This window comes from Nicotiana tabacum, chromosome 22 (assembly GCF_000715075.1).
Source record: "Nicotiana tabacum cultivar K326 chromosome 22, ASM71507v2, whole genome shotgun sequence".
NCBI lineage: Eukaryota > Viridiplantae > Streptophyta > Magnoliopsida > Solanales > Solanaceae > Nicotiana > Nicotiana tabacum.
In genome coordinates this window covers 225,255,462-225,280,400 of record NC_134101.1, presented here as the reverse complement: position 1 = coordinate 225,280,400, position 24,939 = coordinate 225,255,462, and the positions used below count along the sequence as shown (strand labels likewise).

The window sequence follows — 24,939 nt, the reverse complement described above, 5'->3', positions numbered from 1 at the left end:
TGCTGAGAGGTTGTGTCATTGTTTGTTTCTTTGGTGAGCGAGTGAAAACCAAAGTGTCGTTGTTGGTGAGCGAGTGAAAACCAACCCTTTGTTCGTTGTTGGTGAGCGAGTGAAAACCAATCTTGTCAACGTTAGTGGTGATCGCTGAAAACTACTAAGGTTGTACTTATTTCAATTTACAAAGAGATCTAAAAGACAACACTCTTGCAACCCAAGAGGACTGGATTAGGATACCTCATTGGTTCCGAACCAGTATAAAAATTTCTGGTGTCATTTACTTTATTGCTCTCATATTATATTTTGTTCCTTTACTGTTTGTTGTGATTTACACTGGTTTAAATTGAAAGGACTAACAATTCTGTGTAAGCTGTCTCCGTATCAGTCGACTAAGTCCGTACTATAATCGACCAAGTTTTAATAGGCACTCAATTCACCCCTCCCCTCTTGTACTTTCATATATTGTGTTCCCTCGGCACCTTACTAAAATTAACAGAAAATGTTACTCGATATTCTCTAATGAAAAATATCATATACATTTCTTATTAATTAAAGACACGGTATATTACAAAAAGGTAAAGCCTAAAACATCATAAGATGAGAAGTACACTGGAAGGATGGACAATGCAAAGTAAAAGTAAAGGGGAGAGGAGAGTGATGCTTAGCAAGTTTGATGCCATTGAATCACTCTTGAGAAGGCTGATACGGAGACGCTACCAAGTAAAGGTTACTCTTTCTAGCACAACTTGCTCCATCCGACTCAGTCATGTCTAGGTCACTTGGATTGATTCCAGTAGGGAGTTTCCAATCGAAATAATATAATAATTGAGCTAATGGCAAATAAATATTAACTATACCAAATGATATTCCAAGGCAAATTCTCCTGCCACTTCCAAAGGGAAGATATTCAAAATTATTACCAACAAAATCTACAGAGCTCTGCTCATATCTCTCAGGCTTAAAGCTTTCTGCATCATCCCAATATTTCGGATCTCTTCCTATAGCCCAAACATTAACCATTACTTTCGATTTCAAAGGAATAGTATAGCCATTTATATTTGTTTCTTCCCTACATTCTTTTGGAAGCATAAGTGGAAGCGGAGGATGGAGTCTTAAAGTTTCTTTAATGACTAATTTTAGGTATTTCAACTTTTCGACATCATTTTCATCAAAAGTTTCTTTCCTACTAAAGACTTCTCTTACCTCTGCTTGAGCTTTGGCGAATACACTTGCATTCCTAATCATTTCCACCATGGCCCAATCAATTGTGGTTGATGTTGTTTCTGTTCCCGCGGCAAACATGTCCTACATTTATGAGCAAGTTACATTGTCAAATTATCTCATGTGTGTTATTTATCTTGTACAAACTCCTTGACCAACTTCTACTGAAATATTCAATTAGCCTATTTATCTAGACTTGTGCTACTAAATACTAACACCTAGACCAAAAGTATTTCTTCATATGTATAATTAAGGAAATATTATTTCTTGTATCATAATATTTTGCTACTCTTTTCATTATCCTAGAATGTTAAGTTGTGATGGCTGACTTAATCTTTTCATTGTACTTTCCAAAAGTGTAAATTCCAGCTTTATGAAAGCATCATTAGTAGTCATATTTGAAAGCTAACTGAATCGACTCTCTCTAAGTACCATAAATAATTATTGAATAGAATTGATGCAATTTGAAACTTGTGGTTTTAAATATACTATAATATCATGTGGTCTTAAATGTATGCTAAAATAATACTCCTCGCGTTCAATTTATTATGTAAAATGAAGTCTTTCGAAACTTGTGGTTTTAAATATACTATAATATTTGTGTGGTTATAAGACTTTTAAAACTAATAATCTTAAACATGTTAAAAATATTTGTTTAACCATAAAAGTTTGTCATTAAGGATAAACTAGAAAGTTTAAGTTAATTTATTTCTAAACTTAGAAAGAGAAGAGGTTAGTTTTTCGACAAAAAAAATTGGATTTGGCACACTTCCAGTACAGTAACCCTCCAGTTCCACCAGTGTGCATCTAGTTTAATGACATCTGTTCATTTTAGATCTAAGGGTCATGAATCATTTAGACTAAACAATCCCTTAACCCTTGTTAAGCTAAAAATTGGCTTGGTGGGTTAGTTTCAAATTGAAAAGAAAAAGTCAGCTATCTGAAAATCTTGTTAGAATTTTGTTAGGTTGGAAAGAATGAAATTTATCCATGTTTTACTTTTATTTTTTCTTCACATTAGCTTCAACAAAATATTTTAACAATGCAGTTGTCAAGTACAAGAAACACAATATAGTCCACTATTTGGTTTCTAAGAAATACAAAAAGGTGTAAGAACAAAAAAGAAACTTTTACGGTGCTTAGGAAAATAATATTTCATTGGAAGGTAGGGATTTTTGGGAGAAGAAAGTTCAACGATTAAAAATTTGAATCATGAAAATAAAAATAAAAATAAAAATTCATCAAAAAGGGTTTACTGTTACAAATAATTCAGTAACCAAAATGGCGAGATTCTCGCCTTTTATATACAGCTAATTGTAAGGAAAGGATAAAATGTGAGGATTTTTTAGTTTTAACCATGGTTTAAGGTTTGGTTAGACAAATAGAATATTGGACAGATGTCATTATATTAGATATGCACTAGTTGAACGGAAAGATTACTAAACTGGAGGTGAGCCAATTACAAAAAAATTAGGGCCACATAAACAGGAATAAAGGGACTAATTAGAGAAGACCTTTGCAATACGTAGTACTTACATAAATAATAGCTTTGATGTTGTCGTTGGTGATTGGAAATTGAAAGCCTCCATCTTTCATAAGTCTTAGTAGTACATCAATTAAATCTTCACCTCCTAATTGACCACTGAACTTGCCAGTTGCAAGGTTTTCCTTGTGCTCATTTATGACATTATCAACAATGGCATCTACCTTATGGTGGAGATTCATAGCTTTAGCCCTCATTCCAGTAACCACATGAAGAAACTTTAGTGAAGGAAATATGTCAGCCACATCAAACCCTTCCAGTAAGGCTGTAACATTTTTCATTACTTGTATAAATTCATCTTGCTCCTTGAATACTGTTCCAAATGCTGATCGACAGATTATAAAGCTCATGAATAGAGAGATCCTTTTTGTATAATTAACTGGCTTACCAGAAGATGATCGAAAAAATTCAACAAGACGAAAAACTTCATCTCGTCTAATCGAGCTAAATGACCGAACATTTTTGGTACTGAGCACTTCCAAGACACAAATTTTACGCATTTGTCTCCAGTAATCACCATAGGGAGCAAAGGCAACATCGGAAGAGTCATACAAGACAATTTCGGCTGCCAAAAGTTTTGGCCTAGATGCAAAAGCGAGGTCATGAGTTTTTAGTACTTCTTTTGCTATCTCAGGTGAAGTAACCACAACCACAGAAACTTCACCTAGTTGAAGGTGCATAAGTGGTCCATATTTTTTAGCTAAATCTCTAAGGACACGATGTGGAAGTCCACCAACCATATGAAGCGTACTTCCACGAATAGGTAGTTTCCATGGACCTGGAGGCAATCTTTTGACTTGGTTTTTTGAATTCATCCATTTCTTTAATAAAAAGAGGAAGGATACAAAAAGGAAAATGGAAACTAAGTCGAAGGACATCATTTTGGGGGTGAAAAGAAAGGTTTATTTTGTTCAATTGGGTTTTCAAGGAGTTGTAGCATATGCTCTTTTACAGAGTTTTTGTTTTGGTAAGAAATGGGATTTGTGGTAAAGACAAATATGAAAGATACATTTTACCAATTTTTGTTTTTCTAAAGTCTGATCAAAACAGTAGGTCTTTGTTTATTTCCCAGCTGAGCTTTCTTCTCAAAAATAATTTAGCTGACTTTATGAGAAAATATTAGGTAAGCAATTTAATTTTAATGGACAAATTATTGTGGACCCGAATATGAAATTATATTTGTTATCCAAGCTAGTAAACTTCTAATATAGTAAGCAATGAAAATAGATAGGAAGACTGTCAATTGCAGCTACAAGAACCTTGACTTCAATAAAGAAGAAAAACAAAATAATTAAAATATATTATTTATTGAAGAAGTGGCTGTGTAAGAAGGGAGCGGCTCCGCTCCATTAGTGCTTGCTCCAGTGGTTATCAATGTATGTTTAGATTAACTACATGTGTCCAAGTGAATCTTCAAAGGATGAGATTCTTTTTGTGTTTACCTTGAAAATGATAATAACAATTAGATTTTATTTTGTGGTTCTAAAAATATGTGATCTATTTTTATGTTAATTGTTAGGCAATAAATGATAAGTGAAAGATTAGAAACAATGAGATAATAGCTTGCACATAGTATAATAATCAAACCAAATGGCTGGAAATCGGAGCCTCAAGCTTGTGTATATACGGGACCTCGAGGTCGAGTCGGATGCCTTGCTAAAGGCAGTCGATGGATGATTAACAGTTATGATAAATTTAATGGCGGCTCTTTATGACTAATAATGAGCAATAAATGAAGAACGATAAAATAGAACACGATGAATATAAGCAATAAATATAACACTACAAGAAAAACTGCCTTAAAGAAGGGAATTCTGGTCCCTAAAGGTTGAAATCTGGCCCTAAAAGGGTAAATTACGAAGGGAAAAGGCTGGTCGTAACCCATCGTAATAGCAACCGACACTAAATGTCAATAACGATGGGTCTTAGTACTTGGTCGTTAAATCATTTTAGAGACGGACAAAAAATCTGGTCGTTAAATACTTTTAAAGACTACATTTCTCGTCCCTAATAGTCGACGAAAGAAATATATATTCCCGTCATGTAATCTTTGTAGGGACCAACTGTATTTGGTCTAAAATTATTTTTTAGAGACGGACAAAAAACCTGGTCGTGAATAACTTTTAGAGATTTCATTTCTTGTCCCTAATAGACGATGAAAAATATATATATTCCCATCGTTAAATCATTTTAGCGACTAACTGTAACTGGTCCTCAATTATCTTTTAGAGACGGACAAAAAACCTGGTCGCCATTTCTATCGTTACCATTTTCGCGACCAACCTTTAACTGGTCCTAGATTATGTTTAGAGACGACGTCACTGTTTAAAATAATTTTGTAATTTAGCGATCGTATTCATGGTCTCTTAATATCCATGAGTAGTCCTAAAAGCTCAATGCCACAAAAAGTAATTTTTATCATTAATCAATATCAAATTGTATTGAAAAATATAGATATAAAAAGATGATATCAAGTTCAAATGTCATGATGACGTTACTTTCTATGTTTTCTCAACACCTCAACAAAAAAAACTTAGCTATCATCCTGATCTAGACTATGATATCAAGTTTTGCATAACAATTATCAAAATAATAATGAGCTTGTGCATCTTCTAAACTTGAATCTTGACTTAGTTCAGTCTTCAAAACCTGTAAGTACAAAATATTGAAATGATAATAAATAACTATTGGTTAAAAAACATATATAATTTTAAATGAGCAATAGTTAAATCGCTTACCCCAAAAACAGTCTAAATTCACCAGGTGTTATCCCGCAACATCAACAAGGCTACAAGAATATAAGAAAAATTAATTAAAAAAGCTTTGGGATGGTTAATCTTACTCTGGTTCGATAAATTCCGGTATGACAATTCTAGATTTACCATTCAAGATACTAACTATTTTGATCAGACAACAACATCACTTGGCTAATTTCTAGCTTGACAAAAGAAACCTATGATGTAGGGGCGATCGAGGACTTTATTGTTGAGATTGAGAGCGACAACTATAACCTACAAGTGGCTATGGTGTAAGTAAAAGCTATGAAATGCTTCCGACAAACACAGGGAGAACAGAATGTTGGCAGATCATCTAAGTTTTAACGTGAGAGAAGTCATTCATTCAATTAAATGTTCTGCGTTTATGCCAGGCCAAAGCTAATTGACACAGAGAGCCGTTGTTCACATAATTCAAATGATTATTAAACCAGCATGGCTGACATGAAAGAGTAAAGATACAGAGTATTTCAAACAGGGGCGGTTTACATAGAGCCGAGGGGGTGCACCGCCACCCGCAGTCCTCGGTCGAAATTCTGTGTATATATCTATATATGTAGATGAAATATCTTACATATAATAAAATGGCACCCTAGAGAACAAAACTGCCACTGGGTGCCAATGGTAAAGGTTAGAAAATTTCTCCAAGATGGCGGGAGGTTGATTCTGGCCCAACACTATGTATATGTTTTGTAACTTTTGTTTGTACTTTTGGACAATTAATGTGAGTTGTCAGATGTTCACTTATTTTCTTTTTCATTTATTCTTTGTTTATTTTATTAATTCTTTTTACCCTTTTATTTATTTAATCTTGTTTGACTTATTTATTGTGCTTTCCTTTGAGTACATTAAAATAACAAAGCTCCCTTATTTCCCCAAAATCGTTTCACACCCAAAATCCTCCCCAGCTACAGTGTTGCTGTCCCAAACTGATTATGGTAGTATTTTGTTAATTGAAAGATATTTTCAAGTTCCAGTAGATGAAAGAAGTAGTTGTCTTTTATTTTTTTCATGCAGATAAAATTTTATGATATTGGTAATACTGCTGGAAATTTTATGATGTGAGCTAACTTGTCAAAACAAATATTTTGTTCGATATATTTGTTTGTATAAACTGAATCAAAACTCAAAGTTGATCAAACTGAACATTTACCCTTTTTGGACAATATAAATAATAATACGTCTACGTACAAAATAGTATGGCACCCGCAACCTTCAAATCCTAGATCCGCCTCTGGTTTCAAATGAATAAACTTTTGCTGGTTACAGTTGGGGATTGTTCATTTCTGATGCTTCAGATCCTCTGCTTTTATCGTCTACTGAATGTTCCAATGGGAGGTACTTAGCTATGTTGTTATTATTCAATTTTTACCTTGTAACTGCTTTCAGTTTTAGAGCTCATTGGGTGTATGGGTAAGCAAAAAATGGCATGAAAGTACCAAGATATAAGCAAATATTTGCATGAAGCTCTTGTCAAATCAAGTACATGGGAGCAGATATGTGCACTCCCTAATGACTTTACTGTAAGAAGTAAAATGATATAGTTAGTGGTACATATTAGTCCAGTAGTCATAGGTCAAGCTATAGATTTCCAGGTCCTAGCCATTCATCCTGCCACAACCTTATTCTTCTGCCATTTTCCAGCTAACAACTCCTCAAATTCCTACCACACATTCTTGATTTTCTTAAAGATTGAAATCCATAGGAAGCTATGACTACTTACTGCACCATTGTACATTAATTAAATCATTCTCCTTTTAGAAGGGTGAAGTCAAACAAATATGTAATATAGAAATTGGCTATACGCAAATCATGAATAAAAATTAAAAAGTTGGGTATATTGTTACTAACTTGGTCAGCAGACAAAAACAATGGTCATTCAATTGAAACGGGCGATGTCGTCGTAAGCGGGACATGTGATTGTTGAGCAGCGAAATACTCTCTTATTTTCCTCATTTCTTTCATCTCATCTTCTAAGGTAGACAAGCGCTCATTCAAGGATTTGTTTTCCTCATTCAAAGAATTGTTTTCCTCATTCAAAGATTTGTTTTCTTCTCGAGTTGAACGTAGCGCGGACAGTAATTCAGACTTTGAAGAAGTTCCACCTTTCAAGTCTTCCGCCTTCACTCCACCCCCAAATAAAAACACATCGCTATGAGTTTGAGGTCCACAACATTTTTCTATAATCTCTATGCTAGGTAGAGATGGATCTGCTTGAACAATTTCTTCGATTTGAGCCTACAAAATATATAAAAAGAACATTTAAAATCAGAATCCATCATAATTTCAAGTAATTTACATATTCAATTTACCAAACATACATGTTTTCAATTGCTTCAAGTTCAACAAGCTTGTTATCTTTCTTACGGGTCTCAAAGAAAATTGTTGCCAAAATCCGGTAGATTGCCATCTTTTCCGCCCTTTACATCAAAGGCAAACATGTCAAATAACAGCTCGTAAATATTTTTCTTAGGAAAATAGAAATTTTATGATAATACCTTTTGATAAATGATCTTACAAATAGGCTTGCTACCAATATGATGAAGCATCTTCAACTTAGCTCGATTTGCCGCATTCTTGTTGATTCTCGCCTATATTTGTGAACATTAAGATTAAATGTAAGAAATTTAATAAACTTAAATAATAAGTTGAGCTTCTAAAAATCTTCAGAATAAACTTAATGTTCCAACATACAATATATACTTAGAATACTTGGCCTCTAGGAATATGAAGGCAAAAGCACAGAGATAGGTCATGCCAAACTGTAAGGTTCACTAGAGATGGAACTGTAAGGTTCACTAGAGATACAGTACAAAGGTCCATAAATCAAGGCTATTCCAGATGTACTAGCAAGAAACTCAACTGCTCAAGTCAGATTTAACAACCTTGCTGCATACATGTTATTAGAGTATATTTTTCAATAGATATGTCTCTACAAAAGGAGTTGAGAGCTATGTCAGAAAACTTCCAATGAATATATTTCTCTCCGTCTATAACCTACAGCATGAAATCACTCTTTCCCACTGATTTTCATACCAACCTGAGTTTTAGCACGGATATGTAATTGTTGGCAAAATAGCTATATGACCAAGATGCAACAAACACATGGCAAAATCGAGAACAGTCCATGGAAGGAACTGACTTAAGTTACTAAATCACAAAAGTAATCAGTCTATAGCTCTAGGCAGCATTCAATTGAAAAGATGACTAGCAGATGAAGTGGAATCAGGGTGCAGATGCTTTAGCGAAATAGATTATTAAATCACTAGGCATACCTGAAAACTTTCTGAAGAAAAATGTTCCTTTAATAACCACTCTCATTCTTTCTTGTCTACTCCCTTTGGAATATTCTTAAGAACCTGTTGAATTGTTTTATCCTTCACATATTTTGCATGCAAGTTTCCTATCCATTTGTTCCATAACTCTTTCAACAACAACAACAACAACGACCCAGTATAATCCCACAAGTGGGGTCTGGGGAGGGTAATATGTACGCAAACTGTTACCCCTACCCCGAAGGGTAGAGAGGCTATTTTCAGGAGACCCTCGGCTAAAAAAAAAGCAACAGGAGCCGATATATTAGTACCATAAAAATGCATAATAAATAACAACAATATAAGAGATATGAAATACAGAATACGAAATACGAAATAGATGTCTGGTATAGTAAAACTAGCAGGTAAAGCCCTGCATCAATAGACGACCAATGGCATTCTTTGTCTAACTCCTAACTAGCTAGTCTCACTCTATTGTGCTGTAGAAATATTCACAATTTTTCCCTAACCTACAACCTTAATGCTCGACCTCCATAATTCCCTGTCAAGGGCCATGTCCTCAGTAATCCTAAGTCGCGCCATGTCCTGTCTGATCACCTCTCCCCAATACTTCTTAGGTCGCCCTCTACCTCTCCGCATGCCCACTACAGCTAGTCGCTCACACCTCCTCACCGGTGCATCAGTGCTCCTCCTCTGAATGTGTCCGAACCATCTGAGTCTTACTTCCCGCATCTTGTCCTCCATGGGGGCCACGCCCACCTTCTCTCGAATATCTTCATTTCTAATCTTATCCATCCTTGTATGCCCACACATCCACCTCAACATCCTCATCTCTTCTACTTTCATCTTCTTGACGTGTGAGTTCTTTACAGGCCAACATTCAGTTCATATAACATGGCAGTCCTAACCACTGCTCTATAAAACTTACCTTTTAGTAACGGTGGCACTTTCTTGTCACATAAGACTCCTGACGCTAACCTCCACTTCATCCACCCCACCCCTATACAGTGTGTGACATCCTCATCAATCTCCCCGATCCCCTAAATAACCGATCCAATGTACTTGAAGCTACTCCTCTTGGGAATGACTTGAGAGTCAAGCCTCACTTCAACTCCCACTTCCGTCGGCTCAACTCTAAATTTGCACTCGAGGTATTCCGTCTTCGTCCTACTCAACTTGAAACCTTTAGACTCAAGAGCATGTCACCAAATCTCTAGCCTCTCATTGATGCCGCCTCGTGTCTCGTTAATTAGAATAATGTCATCATTAGCATGCACCATGGCACCTCCCCTTGAATATGATGAGTCAGTGTATCCATCACCAGGGCAAATAGGAATGGGCTGAGCACAGACCCTTGGTGCAACCCCGTAATAACTGGAAAGTGTTCAGAGTCGCCTCCTACTGTCCTAACCCGAGTCTTAGCTCCATCATACATGTCTTTAATCACCCTAATATAGTTAATCGGGACCCCTTTATACTCTAAGAAGCTCCATAAGACCTCCCTAGGAACCCTATCATACGCTTTCTCCAGATCAATAAACACCATGTAGATATCCTTCTTCCTATCCCTGTACTGTTCCACCATCCTCCTAATAAGGTGGATAGCTTCTGTGGTAGATCTCCCCGGCATGAACCCGAACTGGTTATCTGAAATGGACACCTTCCTTCGCACTCTCTTTTCTACCACTCTCTCCCAAACTTTCATGGTATGACTTAGTAATTTGATGCCCCTATAGTTGTTACAACTCTGGACATCACCTTTGTTCTTATACAACGGGACCATTGTACTCCACCTCTACTATTCAGGCATCCTATTAGTCTTGAATATAACAACAAACAATGTAGTAAGCCATTCCAAGCCTGCTCTACCCACACACCTCCATAGTTCAACCGAAATTTTGTCTGGCCCGGTAGCTCTGCCCCTTCTCATCTTATGCATTGCCTCCATGACTTCATCAATCTAATGTCCCTACAATTACTTAATTCATGGTGATTGTCGGCATTCCTCGATTCCCCAAGTATAATATCCTGATCCCCTTCTTCACTTAGAAGTTTATGAAAGTAGGTCAGCCACCTCCTCTTAATCTGGTCATCTCCCATCAAAACTTTGCCGTCATCATCTTTTATGCACCTCACTTGGTCCAGATCCCGAGTTGTCCTCTCTCTCGCCTTAGCGAGTCGGAATAACTTCTTCTCCCCACCTTTGTTCCTTTGTTCCTTAGTTCCTTATACAGACGAGCAAAAGCTGTCGTCTTAGCCTCCGTCACTACCATCTTCGCCTCCTTCCTAGCTACCTTATACCTTTGACTGTTCTCTCTCTTCTCATCCTCGTCAGTGCTCCCTACTAACCGCAGGTAAGCTGCCTTCTTTGCTTCCACTTTACCTTGGACAACTGCATTCCACCACCAATCTCCTTTGTGGCCACTATTGTGGCCCGTAGATATCCCTAACACCTCTCTCGCCGCCTTTCTTATACAGTCCGCCATCGTCGACCACATTGTGTTTGTGTCCCCACTACTTCTCCAAGCTCCCATTGCCGATAACCTTCCTTCCAACCCCTTAGCTTTATCCTTAGTTAAGGCACCCCACCTACTCTTGGGGCGTCCTTGTACTGACCTCTTCTTCCTCCTTATCCTAATACAAATGTCCATCACCAAAAGCCTATGCTGCATTGAGAGAGTCTCACCTGGAATAACCTTGCAGTTGTCGCACAACCTTCTGTCGCATCTCCTGAGGAGTAGATAGTCAATCTGAGTCTTCGCCACCGTACTTTGGTAAGTAACCAAATGTTCATCCCGCTTCGTAAAACTCAAGTTCGCAATGACTAGATCGAAAGCCTTGGCAAAGTCCAACAGCGAAATGCCCCCTCCGTTCCACTCCCCGAAACCGAAGCCGCCATGCACCTCAGTGTACCCACCTGCAGATGACCCAATATGACCAATGAAATCTCCTTCTATGAATAACCTCTCAGAAGGCGGTATACTACGAACAATCTCATCCAACCCCTCCCAAAAGCGCCTCTTAATATCCTCATCCAAGCCTGCTTGCGGTGCGTACATGCTAACGACATTTAAAGTACCCTCACCCACCACCAACTTAATAGTCATTAGTCTATCATTCACCCGCCTGACCTCTACCACAGACTCTCTAAGGTGGCTATCTACCAGGATACCCACTCCATTCTTACCCCTCAGGACACCAGAGTACCACAACTTATACCCATCCACGTTTTTCGCCCTCGATCCGACCCACCTAGTCTCCTGGACACACGCTATATTAATCTTCCTCTTCTGCAGGATTTTCGCCAACTCTATGGATTTACTCGTTAGTGAACCTATGTTCCATGACCCGATTCTCAACCTATAGGCTCCCTTGCCCCCTCTACCTCCCCTGCTACCCGACCCACCCCCTGACCCCAGCCCCACACTCTGCCCCACCCGAGGACATGCCCTTATTCTATCATCCCAGACTGCAACCACTACATCTACGACAATCTAGAGAAGACTCGCTAGTGCACAACAGACATAAATCAAACTAGAAGGAAACAAGTGGTAACTAGTATCCTAGTTGAAAGGTTTAACTATTGCGAAGTAAAGTAACAGTAATTTAGCTAACACCAAAAGGGAAACAGTAAAACAGGAGGTACCAACTCCCGATAACAAAACCTGTGGCTGATTTGCTGTACTCGATGTAGTTATACGCTCACGCACTACTTTCTACCGCCCTTTGCTGACACTCGCCCAGGTTGCTCTCCTTTGCCAGTGCTCGTGCGCCCAACTTGTCTCCAATACTCCGAGAATTCCTAAAAATACAGAAAACACCATGACCCAAAAACCAGAAGGAGGTATCACCGCTACCACCAAGAAAAGATAGTCGATTTTCTCCCAATCCCTATCGCTTTTAGATTCTTCTTATTCTCTTACTTTTCTTTCTTTCTTTCTTGTTTTTGTGGAGAAAATTGCTGCTGAACAGCTTTTCGAGCTATGAGAAAACTAGAAGCCCAACTTCTTGCTAATGTAATTAGTAAAAAAAGCAAATCTGAAACACAATATAATAAAAAAAGCAAAAACCAAATCAGACCCCTCATCTCCCTTTTTAGTCAGATTTGGGCAAATCTGAAGGTTTCAAGCTGGAACCAACCGATTTAAATGGTGGTCGTCAGTGTTTCCCTTTTTTTTTTCGGCGAATCCGACCAGGTTTGATGGCAAAGCAGAGGTAGACGAGAGGGGACGAGGGAGCGCTCTCTTTCTTATCTATTCAATTAATAATGAAGAAGAGATTCATAACTCTCGAGAGGGGACGAGAGTTGTTCCATAACTCTTTCATCCATGCGAAGATACGATCACGATGATCATTCATGTCAACACTCTTAAGTTTATCCTACAATAATCAAAACATGGGTTGAGTTAATGAATTAGTTTAGTTTTAGTAACTACTCATAATCCTGTGTTAGTAGCAACTCTCCAGCAGTTATACAGCAATTAACATATAATATAGTTTCAGCTGTTATTTCAAACTCTACAACAATTAACAATTGAATCAGTTAACATTCTCCAAAAATTATATTCATGGAATATTGTTCATGGAGCCAAGCTATGAGCATTTGTGTCAAGCTAGGAATATTGTTTTGGATTCAAAATACGGGCACAATGGACTTTCAAAGGAAGAAATACCAATCACATTTGCATTGCTGGTCATGGAAACTTGGTGTATATGTTGAGATATCAAGGGTACAAGCAAAGATCACCTCCGAAATTTGGAGGACAAGCACCACACGCAACAGAAATATCATGTCAATATCTTCATATTCGTTTGATTCTACGAGGCCAGCTCTATTGCCATATGTCTATAGAGATACATTGAGCTACTTAATAATACAATTGGAGGATATGCTGGAACAAAAATGGAAAGACATCAAGCAAGGGAAGCTGCCCATTTCGTACTTCTGGACAGAGACCATGTATGCACTTCTTACACAGAGAATGCTGTGACTGAATCTATTTCTAAATAAGGGTAAAACAACAATGTGTTTCTACATAGAGGCACAAACAGAAACACATGTATTCAACTAAATGATATGTGTTAGCGGAAATGTAAAAGAAAGAACACAAGATTTAACGTGGTTCAGATCAAAATAATCCTACGTCCACCAGAGAATATTTGACTTTTTATTATTAACAAAGGAAGGGGAGAATTCCCAATTATACTTAAGAGAATTTCTCTCTTAACTCTCTACTCACTACAATGTATTGTATTATTTTTGGGATGGTTTCTACAAATGAAGGAGTGCATCTATTTATCGAGGTAAAGACCTCCTCTTGATGTCATTGCTGACATCAAACTACCTCCCATGACATCAAATGAGGAAACTTCCTCCTAGCATCCACACCAACTCTTTCCACCAACTCTTCCAATTAGCATGCCATTGTTGACTAAACATAAACCAACACTTCCAATCTCCACCTTGGTTTGCGTTTCGAGCGTGCGTGTGAATAACTTTGGCCAAAACTTCTAAGCTTACTAGGCAACCCCGCTGTAAGAAACAAGAAGAATCAAACCATTGTTGAAAATATCACCTCCACCTAACTACTATTCTCTTCGGAGTTGCATCAGTTGATGTACACCCCCGCCAAGTCCTTGTAGTGTGCAAACTTAGCGAGCGGGACTATCTTGGTCAACATGTCTGCAGCATTATCGTCTGTGATAACCTTCACGAGCTTGATAGTTCCCTCTTCAACAACATCTCGAATAAAATGAAACCTGACATCAATGTGTTTAGTGCACTCATGAAATCTCTGATTTTTCATTAGATGAATAGAACTCTCACTATCACATCTAAAAGTTGATTCCAACTTAACCAAACTCAATTCCGCTACTAAACCTTTCAACCAGATAGCTTCCTTCATCGCCTGCGCTGCTGCAATGTATTCTGCTTCTGTCGTAGATAAAGCGACAATCGACTGCAGAGTCGACTTCCAACTAACGACACTGCCAACGAGGGTAAAGATGTATCCAGTTGTGGAACTTCTTCTGTCAAGATCTCCTACATAGTCAGAATCTACATAACAGAGAATTGAAATACCTCCACTTTTTTGAAAGGTCAGACCAACACCAGAAGCTCCTTTGAGATATGTCAATATCCACTTGACAACTTCCCAATGCCTCTTTCCTGGGCTGGACATGTATCTACTTACCATACTTAGAGATTGAGAAATATTTGGACATGTGCATACCATAACATACATAATGCTACTGACTGCACTGGCATAAGGAATCTTTGACATATGCTCCACCTCATCCTCTAACTAAGGCATTTGTAACTTTGAAAATTTAAAATGAGGAGCTAATGGTATACTTACAGGCTTGCACTTATGCATATTGGTACTTTCAATATACCTCTTCTGAGAAAGATGTACAACACTGTCTTCTCTTGAAATCTCCATACCAAGGATTTTCTTTGTAGCTCCTAAATCCTTCATGTCAAATTCCTTAGTCAACGGTTTCTTCAAAGCATTTATCTCTGTAATGTTGTTAGCAACAATAAGCATATCATCAACATACAACAGAAAATAAATCATTGAGTTACCAGATATCTTCTTGTGATACACACAACTATCAAATGCACTCCTTCAGAATTCATGTGTAGTCATGAATGCATGAAACCTCTTGTACCACTATCTAGAGGATTGCTTCAAACCATACAAAGACTTCTTTAGTTGGCATACATGGTCTTCTTTTCCCTCAGCTAGGAAACCTTCAAGCTGATCCATATCGATTGTCTCTTCTAGATCACCGTGTAAGAAAGTAGTTTTGACATCAAGCTATTGAAGCTCCAAGTCAAATTGGGCAACTAATACTAGTAGCACTCGAATTGAGCTATGCTTCACAACTGGAGAGAAAATTTCATTGTAGTCAATTCCCTCCTTCTGACTGAAACCTTTTGCAACCAATATCGCCTTGAACCTAACATCTTCTACTTCAGGAATTCCCTCTTTCTTTCGGTAGACCCACTTGCATCTAACTGTCCTCTTCCCCTTTTGTCTTTTCACTAAGACCCATGTCTGATTCTTATGAAGAGACTCCATCTCTTCAGTCATGGCTAACCACCATTGTATAGCATCCTTGCAAGAAGTTTCTTCAATATACGAGGAGGGCTCAAGATCCTTAATCTCTTCTTGTGCAGCTACGAACTCATATGCAATCAAGTTTGCTTGATCTATAAGGCTTTCCGGTTCTCGTGTCTACCTCTTCTCCCTCCCCTTGGCAATTGTGTATGGTTCATTGACAGCAAGTTCTTCAAGGTCTACATCTTCTGACTCATCTTTAACCTGAGTCTCTTGATCATTTTCCTTGGCAAGCTCCACCGGAAGCTCCACCTGCTCGTCGTTCTTATTTCCTGAAAACTCCACGGAAATTTTATGGGGATAAAATATAGAGGATTCATTGAAGGTGACATCTCTACTAACTATAAATTTGAGTAAAGACAAACACCAAAATTTTTACCCTTTTACTCCATCCACATACCCTACGAATATGGCCTTCTTAGCCCTTGGTTCAAGCTTTCGTTCATTAACGTGATAATAAGTTGGACACCCAAATACTCGTAAGTATGAATAGTTAGAGGATTCACCTGACCATACCTCATTCGGAGTCTTAAAGTCAATTGCCAATGCTGGCAATCAATTGACAATATGAGCAGCAGTGTGAACTGCTTCAACCCAAAATACTTTGGACATTTTGGCTTGTAGGAGCATACAACGAGCCTTTTCAAGAAGAGTTCTGTTCATTCTCTCGAAAACTCCATTCTACTGTGGGGTATGACTGACAGTCCTATGTCTTGAGATCCCATGAACCTTGCAGAATTCACTAAAATCTTCATTGCAAAACTCCAAGCCATTGTCTGTGCGAAGATACTTGATTTTCCGCTCCATTTGATTTTCAACCAAAATATTCCACTCTTTAAATGCTTCAAAAACATCACTTTTTGCCTTCAAAAAATGCACCCAAACCTTTCATGAGAAATCATCAATAAAAGTGAGAAGATACCTCTTTCTGCCCTTCCATGGAAGTTTAGTGGGACCCCCTAAATCTGAATGGATGTAGTCTAGCACTCCTCTTGTCTTGTGTTTGCTAGTGCTGAAGCTGACTTCTTCTGCTTCCCTAGAATGTAGTTCTCACAGAAGTCAAGTGTGCTTACTTCTCACCTTCCAAAAGGTTATGATTACTCAACATCTCTAGTCTACGTGCGCTTATATGACCTAGTCTAATGTGCCGTAATCTTGCCTTGTCATCATTAGATAACTGCACTATAGATGCATTTGCAAAGCCAACAATGGTGCTTCTGGCCAATGTGTAAAGGCCGTTCTCCAGCCTTTCAGCATGACTAAAAAACCTTTAGTCACCTTTATAGTTCCTGCTTCGCTCATGTACCTATAGCCTTGTTATCCAGAGTACTCAAGGAGATCAAATTCTTCTTACAATCAGGAACATAACGGACTTGTGTATTAGTCCTCACGACTCCATCATGGCAGCGAACCTGAACTGAGCCAATGCCAACTATTGCACAAGTTGCATTACTGCCCATTACTACGGTTCCTCCACTTTTCTCATAGCTGCTAAACCAATCTTTTCGGAACGTCATATGCAGAGTACAAGCAGAGTCTACCACCCATTTGTTTTCATAACTACTATTATTATTACACGATGTTGTTAGTACATAATCATTATCAAAATCATGTACCTGTTCAACTGTAGATGCACTCGCCTTTTCCTTAGACTTTAACATTGGGAAATCTCGTTCAAAGTGCTCCTTCTTGCCACAACCCCAACACTGTGTATTCTTCTTGTTCACACGAGACTTTGATCTGTGATTTGATTTGCTCTTTCCCTGTTGGCTAGTCTGGCCTCTCACAAAGAGCCCACTTGCCTAGTCATCTCTATCTGCTTCAATGTGCCTCCGCACATCACTAGAGTTAAGTGCCTACCGCACTTGCTCAAGCTTCATAGGCTCCTTTCTATACATCATTGAATTCTCAATATCACGATATCCTACAGTCAATGAAAATAGCAAAGCACATGCAAGCGTCTCCTCCTCCTTTTTAATTTCTGCAATCTGTAAGTCCATGACAAGTTTATTGAACGCATCTAAATAATCTTGTAACGAAGTACCTGACCCCATCTTAAATGTGTGAAGACGCCATTGTAAAAACATCCTTGTTGTCATTGATCGGTCTTGGTATAGCCCTTCTAGCTTTTCCCATAACTGTTTGGCTGTCTCTTCGGTACTCATACTCACTTTAAAGCACGTTAGGTGCAAGGGATAGTTGGATTGCACTCAATGCATCCCCTTCAATCTTCTCCTTGTCAGAAGTTGATATATCCTTAGGATACTTTCCGTCAATAGCATGGATTGAACCTTCCATCCGTAGTAACACCATCATCTAGAACTTCCAGATATTGAAGTTGTTGCGTCCACTAAATCTATCAATTTCAAACATCATGGAAATCATCTTTGCTTGTTATTCCTCCTTGATCGTTAAAGAATCATGTTGCTCTGATACCAATAATTAGCGAAAACGTAAAAGAAAGAACATAAGATTTAACGTGGTTCGGATCAAAATAATCCTAATTGTCATGCCATTATTGACTAAACATAAACCAACACTTTCAATATATATCTTCAGTGTATAAATATCTTGCTTACCTCAATAGCTGCCCACATGTGATTCAGATTTTCCTCCTTAATATCATTGCACGATAATACTCCCAACGGACACATATTACGGTCACGAACTATTCTTCCCATGTGCCTCGAAAACAGTTTGCTAGTTGTTCCAACTGTTTGATTATTGTAGAAGGTTACTTTCAGCTTTTGTCCAACTTCAAGTGATGCAACTTCTTTGCACTTGTTCCTCCCTCGAACTCTTTTTACCTTTCCAGGATTAGATGAAGAACTTACGGATGCATAATTTGGTAAAAACTATAGCAATAAAATTCAGTTCTACAAATTAATAACATATGGATTCAAAATATCATACCTGTTTCAGTTGCTTGGGAGTGTTGCATAACTTGATCAATAGATGGAGGCAATGAAATATTGGCTTGCATATGCTCTTTCTCAAGAACCAAGGAGTTTTTATCCATTGTTCGAATTTCTTGGTTGGAAGATATGGTAAAATTCGATCTTGTGCTTTTAGAAATACCTAAAGATGAGCACGAAGATCTAGGAGTTTTCTCCCATCCCTTCCCTATAGAACATGGAACAAAAAACCATTTTACTTTGGCATTTAATTTCAGTAATATATGCAGTTAAAAATACCACAGATTTGGAAAAACTTACTTGCTTCAACTTTTTGGGTGTATTGCTTAATTTGATTAGTAAATGGAGGCAATGGAATATCAATTAGCATATATTCTTTCTCAAGAACGATAGAGTCTTTATGTATCATTACCGACCCTTGACTAGCAGACATGGTTGAGCTTTTAAACCTTTGTCCTTGTCCCTTCCCAATAGCACCTGAAACGAAATCATATTACTAATATTTAAATATTAAAATTCAGTTGTACACATCAAAAATAGTAGATTTAAAATATCTTACTTGTTTCAATTGTTTGGATGTAGTGCTTAACAAGATCACTAGATTGAGTAAATAAACTCTTAAGTGGCATATTCTCTTTCTCAACCAAAGATCTAAGCCCTCATCCTCGTCCTTGTCCCTTTCTTATAGCACCCGGCGGGACGAACGCATATCTGGTTGTACTCTTCATATTTGATTCCACATTATTTTCAGTCTTTGATGGTTTCATATTGAACCTGCAAATAGCCAAAAGCAAAAATAGTAAGACAACGTATGACAATATAGTAATAAAAGAAATCATATCATCAGTATATGTAACAATGAATATACTAATAGAGCCTTTTGGACATACCCTATTACCAATCAGAGATTTCAAAAAATATAACCATCGTCCAACAAGATATATCCACCGATACTGAATAGGTCGAGCAATCTTAGCTTCACTGGCTAAATAAATAGGCAAGTGCACCATGACATCGAAAAATGAAGGAGGTTTTTCTAACTTGCAAAGTGTTATGGGAATTTGCGCTTCAATTTGTTTCAAGTCATCAATCCTTAACTCCTTTTATCCAAGCACATTAAAGAATAAAGATAACTCAATAGACGGTTCACACACTTCTTTGGATAAAAGACCACGAAGTGCAAGGGGGAGTATATATTGCAGAAGAACATGTCAATCATGACTTTTCAACCCAGATATCTTGTGATCTTTCAGGTTCAAACATTGAGAAATATTAGATGAAAACCATTCAGGAACCTTTAAATTCTTTAGGAATTGGCATAATTTGTGCTTACTTTCGGGGAGGAAATGTGTAACATGCATTTGGAACTTCAACTTTCTCCCCACTTTGGATAAGGTGCAATTTCGGCCTAATATTCATGTCTTGCAAGTCTAATCTAGTTTTAATTGTATCATTGGTCTTTCCTTTGACATTCATGATTTTTCCCATAATATTATCACATATATTCTTTTCAATATGCATAGCATCCAAATTATGTCGCAACAAAAGAAACTTCCAATATGGAAGTTCAAAAAAATACTTTTCTTGTTCCAGTTATCCTTTCGATTTTTATGTGATATCTTCTTCTTTTTCTTTGGATCCTTTGTTAAATGTATCCCTTGAAGATCTTGTACTTGATTAAGTATCTTAATACCAGACTTTATATTTTGGTGGGAGCCTTTTCTCTTTTGTACCATCAAATGAATCCTTGTCATTCCTCCATTTGTGGCTAAGAGGAAGGTAGCGTCGATGACCCATAAAGCATTGCTTCTTGCTATTAGCCAATCGAATTGAGGAGGTGTATTTATTGCAACATGGGCATGCCAATTTTCCATTTGTACTCCATCTAGATAAATTTCCTTAGGCTGAAAAGCCATTGATGGGCAATAACAAAGAAGCATGCAACTTAAAATTCTGTTTAGATGATGCATCAAAGGTCTCAATGCCAACTTCCCACAACTCCTTCAATTCTTCTATTAAAGGTTGAAGATATATATCAATTGCATCTCATGGACTATTTGGACCAAGAATAAGCATTGGCAAAATAAAGTTTTCTTATTTCATACATAACCAAGGTGGTAAATTATAAGGAATAAGAACCACAGGCCAAATGCTATATGAGGTTTTTGAATACCGAAATGGCTGAAATCCATCACTAGCAAGTCCAAGTCGGACATTACGAGGATCTGTCGCAAATAAAGGATGAAGTTCATCAAATGACTTCCACGCCATTGAATCAGTTGGGTGCCTCATGATTCCATCATTAACTCTTTTATCTTTATGCCATGTCATTAAAGTTGATGTCTTTGTAGACATAAACAACCTCTGAATCCTAGGCTTTAATGGAAAATAGCGTAAAGTCTTTGATGCTATCTTCTTACCTTTTTTATTCCTTGTTTCCCTGTTATGTCTATCTATTATCCATCTTGACGCACCACAAACTTTGCAAGAATCAAGTAAACTATCCTCCTTCTAGTATACCATGCAATCATTAGTACAAGCATCAATCTTATTGTAAGAAAGGCCAAGGTCTTGAATTATCTTCTTTGCCTCATAATACGATTTTGGCAAATCGGCACCATCAGGTGACAACTCTTCTTTTAACATTTTCAATAACATTGTAAATGACTTATTACTCCAAAGACCCATACTTTTGATGTGAAGTAATTTAATCAAAGAAGAAAGCTTTGAAGCTTTTGAATTTTGGTACAGTGGCTGCTCCAAATCCTTCAATAGCATGTAATATCGTTTTGCTTCAATATTTGGTTCCTCTTCAATTAATTCATCAAAATCAGTGTGCATGGTTCATCCATAAATATTAGGATATAGATCTCCCAACAATTCTTGTACTTCATTTTCATTTTCACATTCTTCTAGTTCATCACCGTCTTCATCTTCTGATTCTGACAGTGGCTCACCTAACTTTTCCCCGTGATGATACCAAAAAGTATAATTTTGAATTATTCCATATACTTTCAAATGTATCTCAACTGTCTTACGATTTCCTAAAATTGTATTACAACATTTGACACATGGGCATCGTATTTCATATTCTTCTCATGTCTTCTGAAAAGCATAATCCAAAAACTTTTGCACTCCGATTAAGTAGGTTTCATCGAGCCAATTATCAACAAGTTGCATCCATTGCTTACTAGGTGTCATAATCTTGGAGAGTAAATAAAAGTAAATTAAATAAAGATAAAAGATAAGAAAAATACTATGATGCACACTACTTGTTATGATCAGATGAACATAACCGATTCAACTCTCTAAGGTCACACTTTCTAGTTGACTCGGCTCCTCTATTTTCAGTGCATACATTACAATATACAATCAGATGACACTTAGATAAATGAATGCCTAGCGAGAAATCCTAAATTTTTCAGCTTTACTACTAACAGGGCCAACTCACTTTTGTTTGCCACGGAAAATGCGCGCATTGATAATGAAACTACTAAAGTCACTGAAAAAATCACAGGGAAAAAAAACATACAATTCTCCACCAATTAAATTAAAAAAACAGAGGAAAGGAAGCATGGATAACTGAAACATAAATATTAAATGAAAAAGAAGGTCATGAGTCAAAGAAAAAGATCAAAGAAAATACAAATATTATTGAATTATCATAACTGAAACATAAATCTTAAATACAAATTGCAATTAATGCGTCTTAATCTCAAACTAGTTTAATTAGCTTTACCAATCCAGAATATCAATTCCACTCCATTTGAACCCCTCCTATTCCAATATTCAGCTAGTTTGGTCCACAATTTAACATAATAGAAAAAAATATGCAGACCCATTAAGAAACAATATAAACTATACACAAATTTAAAGAAGATCAGAAGTAAAACGAAACAAATAAAAACACATAAAGCTCAAAGAATTTTTTATTTTGCTAGATGATAGAATAACAGACACTCATATTTATTTTTTTAACATCTTACAAGTTTCAATTATGTAGCTGAAACCAACATATCAAGCCTTTGAGACCTAATTCCCAACAAATTAAATAAGGCAATAGAAAAACAATTTTAGAATATGAGTAATAGCAATAAATCTTGAAAATTCAACATATAAAAGGCATATAGCACATGTACACAACAGAAAATAAATCAGCATGCTCAACGAAATTTAAGAAAAGTAAACTGCACAAAAATATTCACAATGTCAGTAGTATAAACTTTCAGGAACAACCCAACAATCAGTTTATAGAAGAAATCCCAAACAACAAACTTGAGCAAACAACAGTAAAAATTATAGCAATCCAAATATCCTCAGGATTAATCCCTCACTGAATACATAAAACTAATATGCCATTTATTGAATAATTAACTTTCAAAACTGGTATGCACTTTGAATGAAATAATATTCTTCAGATAATGCACTACAAACTTGAATACACTTCAGAAAATTAAATTATCAAATCAGGAATCCCAACCCAATAATCTTTTCACTGATTATATAAACGAAAAATACCAAATTTTTAATGTTAGAGAAGAAGAAAAAGAAGAAGATCTGCAATCAGTGAAATCAGAATGCATAGAGAAGAAAAAGAGAAACTTGAAAGAGGAGGCATACCTTGGATTCTCAAATAAGGAGATAGAAACTACGGCAAATGATTAGTTGATCGATTTTGCACACGACCAGACGAGCGAGACCGGCTCTAATGCTAACTAGACAGAGATTAGGGAAAAGGATTTTATGCGGTACTATGTTTTGAGAATACAGAGGTTTAATATTTTTTAGAACCTTTTACTTTTTAGTTTTGGCGCCTAATTTTTAGAAAATAATAGTTTTTTAATATTTCGGTATTAGATTTGGCGGCACTATCTCACACTCAAGGCCTCTCAATTATAATTTGGGACCAATTACTATTTTTTTAGAGACCAGATTTATTATCTTCGCAATAAAATAAAGAATTAAGGACCGCAATATAATCTCGTCCTAATACATATATTATTAGCGACGAGATTACTAACTCGTCCCTAAAGGTTGGTCTTAAATAAGCCTTTTTCTTGTATTTTAAGTAGTGGAATCAAGAGAATTTGTTAAGTTAAAAAGCAGAGAGAATGTTCATGTATATTCAATATTGTGTATCAGATGATCTACAAAATGATAAGGACCTCCTTTATATATGAGGGGAAATCCCAATATAGTATAAATGTACTTATTACAAAGATATATGGTTGGTACAGCCATTTAATGCCATGGTACGGGCTTGAACTAGCCAAACTTGGTCAGCCTTAGTCGCATGCCTTGGGAACTACCTGAGGTCGATCTGTACTACCCCGAGGTCGACGTCGATAACCCCTTGGGTGTGAATCTCGACCATAGTCTTGAACCTTTGGAAACATGCTCATAAAGTGTTGTAATGACCGAATATTGGACCCTCCGATTTTACCATATATATATAGTCCCATGTTTCCTAGAATAAAGTGATAGGAAACGGTTTTTAACTCCTACTTCTTAGTCACTGCCATTATGACGTCAGCCTATCAGAGCATTTAATGCCATATTTCAAAAATGCCACGCAAGGGTCGCTATCAACACGACTGTCGAGAAGCTCACAAACCGCTATTGGTTCGTCCTTTCTGCTACCCATATGGCTTCTATAAATGCCTCAATCGTTTAGTGATGCACATTTTTACAACAATCTTCAAACTTTCAGAGATAAAGCCATCACTCTCCACACTATTCTTTCTTCCGCTTTTGGTTTCTCACTTCCTTTCTCAGAAAGACCTTTCCACCACCATGGTTAGAACCTCTAAAATAGTGCCTCGAAAAGAGGGTGCTGCCTCTTCGTCTCGAACATCCAAGGGCAAACCTAAAGTGCCCCCCCACTGTTGAATAGTGTACCCCCACCGAGTTCGATATTGTGAACGACTTTTCTATCGAGTGACCCTCATCTACTTCGGGCCGATGCAAACATGTGTCTTGGTATATTAGGTATATTAGCGTCGTGACAAATATACAAAAGGTGAAGGAAGACTATCAATGGGAGAAAACAGTGCTAGTTGAGATTCCCCATTCTGACGAGAGCATAATGGA

General features: G+C 37.1%; 2 protein-coding genes across 7 annotated transcripts; both read right to left on the bottom strand.

Moving 5' to 3' along the window:
* Nucleotides 1-514: 514 nt before the first annotated feature.
* On the bottom strand, nucleotides 515-3,848 carry LOC107774383 (premnaspirodiene oxygenase-like). Its single transcript, XM_016593892.2, has 2 exons — nucleotides 2,755-3,848; nucleotides 515-1,302 (listed from the first exon to the last, which is right to left on the bottom strand). The coding sequence occupies exons 1-2, from the start codon at nucleotides 3,640-3,642 to the stop codon at nucleotides 682-684; spliced, it is 1,509 nt and encodes a 502-aa protein (XP_016449378.1). The 5' UTR covers nucleotides 3,643-3,848; the 3' UTR covers nucleotides 515-681.
* Nucleotides 3,849-5,176: 1,328 nt separating this feature from the next.
* On the bottom strand, nucleotides 5,177-23,609 carry LOC107774382 (uncharacterized). Of its 6 annotated transcripts, none has more exons than XM_075243806.1 (12): nucleotides 23,470-23,609; nucleotides 19,409-19,623; nucleotides 19,150-19,326; nucleotides 18,848-19,057; nucleotides 18,514-18,741; nucleotides 17,551-18,363; nucleotides 8,811-12,612; nucleotides 8,034-8,126; nucleotides 7,857-7,955; nucleotides 7,387-7,773; nucleotides 5,500-5,549; nucleotides 5,177-5,410 (listed from the first exon to the last, which is right to left on the bottom strand). In XM_075243806.1, the coding sequence occupies exon 7, from the start codon at nucleotides 11,915-11,917 to the stop codon at nucleotides 10,943-10,945; it is 975 nt and encodes a 324-aa protein (XP_075099907.1). In that variant the 5' UTR covers nucleotides 11,918-12,612; nucleotides 17,551-18,363; nucleotides 18,514-18,741; nucleotides 18,848-19,057; nucleotides 19,150-19,326; nucleotides 19,409-19,623; nucleotides 23,470-23,609; the 3' UTR covers nucleotides 5,177-5,410; nucleotides 5,500-5,549; nucleotides 7,387-7,773; nucleotides 7,857-7,955; nucleotides 8,034-8,126; nucleotides 8,811-10,942. The 6 variants fall into 5 exon arrangements, with proteins under 6 accessions (XP_075099907.1, XP_075099908.1, XP_075099906.1 ...); XM_075243807.1 differs by having other exon boundaries at nucleotides 17,551-18,290; XM_075243805.1 differs by lacking the exon at nucleotides 17,551-18,363.
* Nucleotides 23,610-24,939: the final 1,330 nt, after the last annotated feature.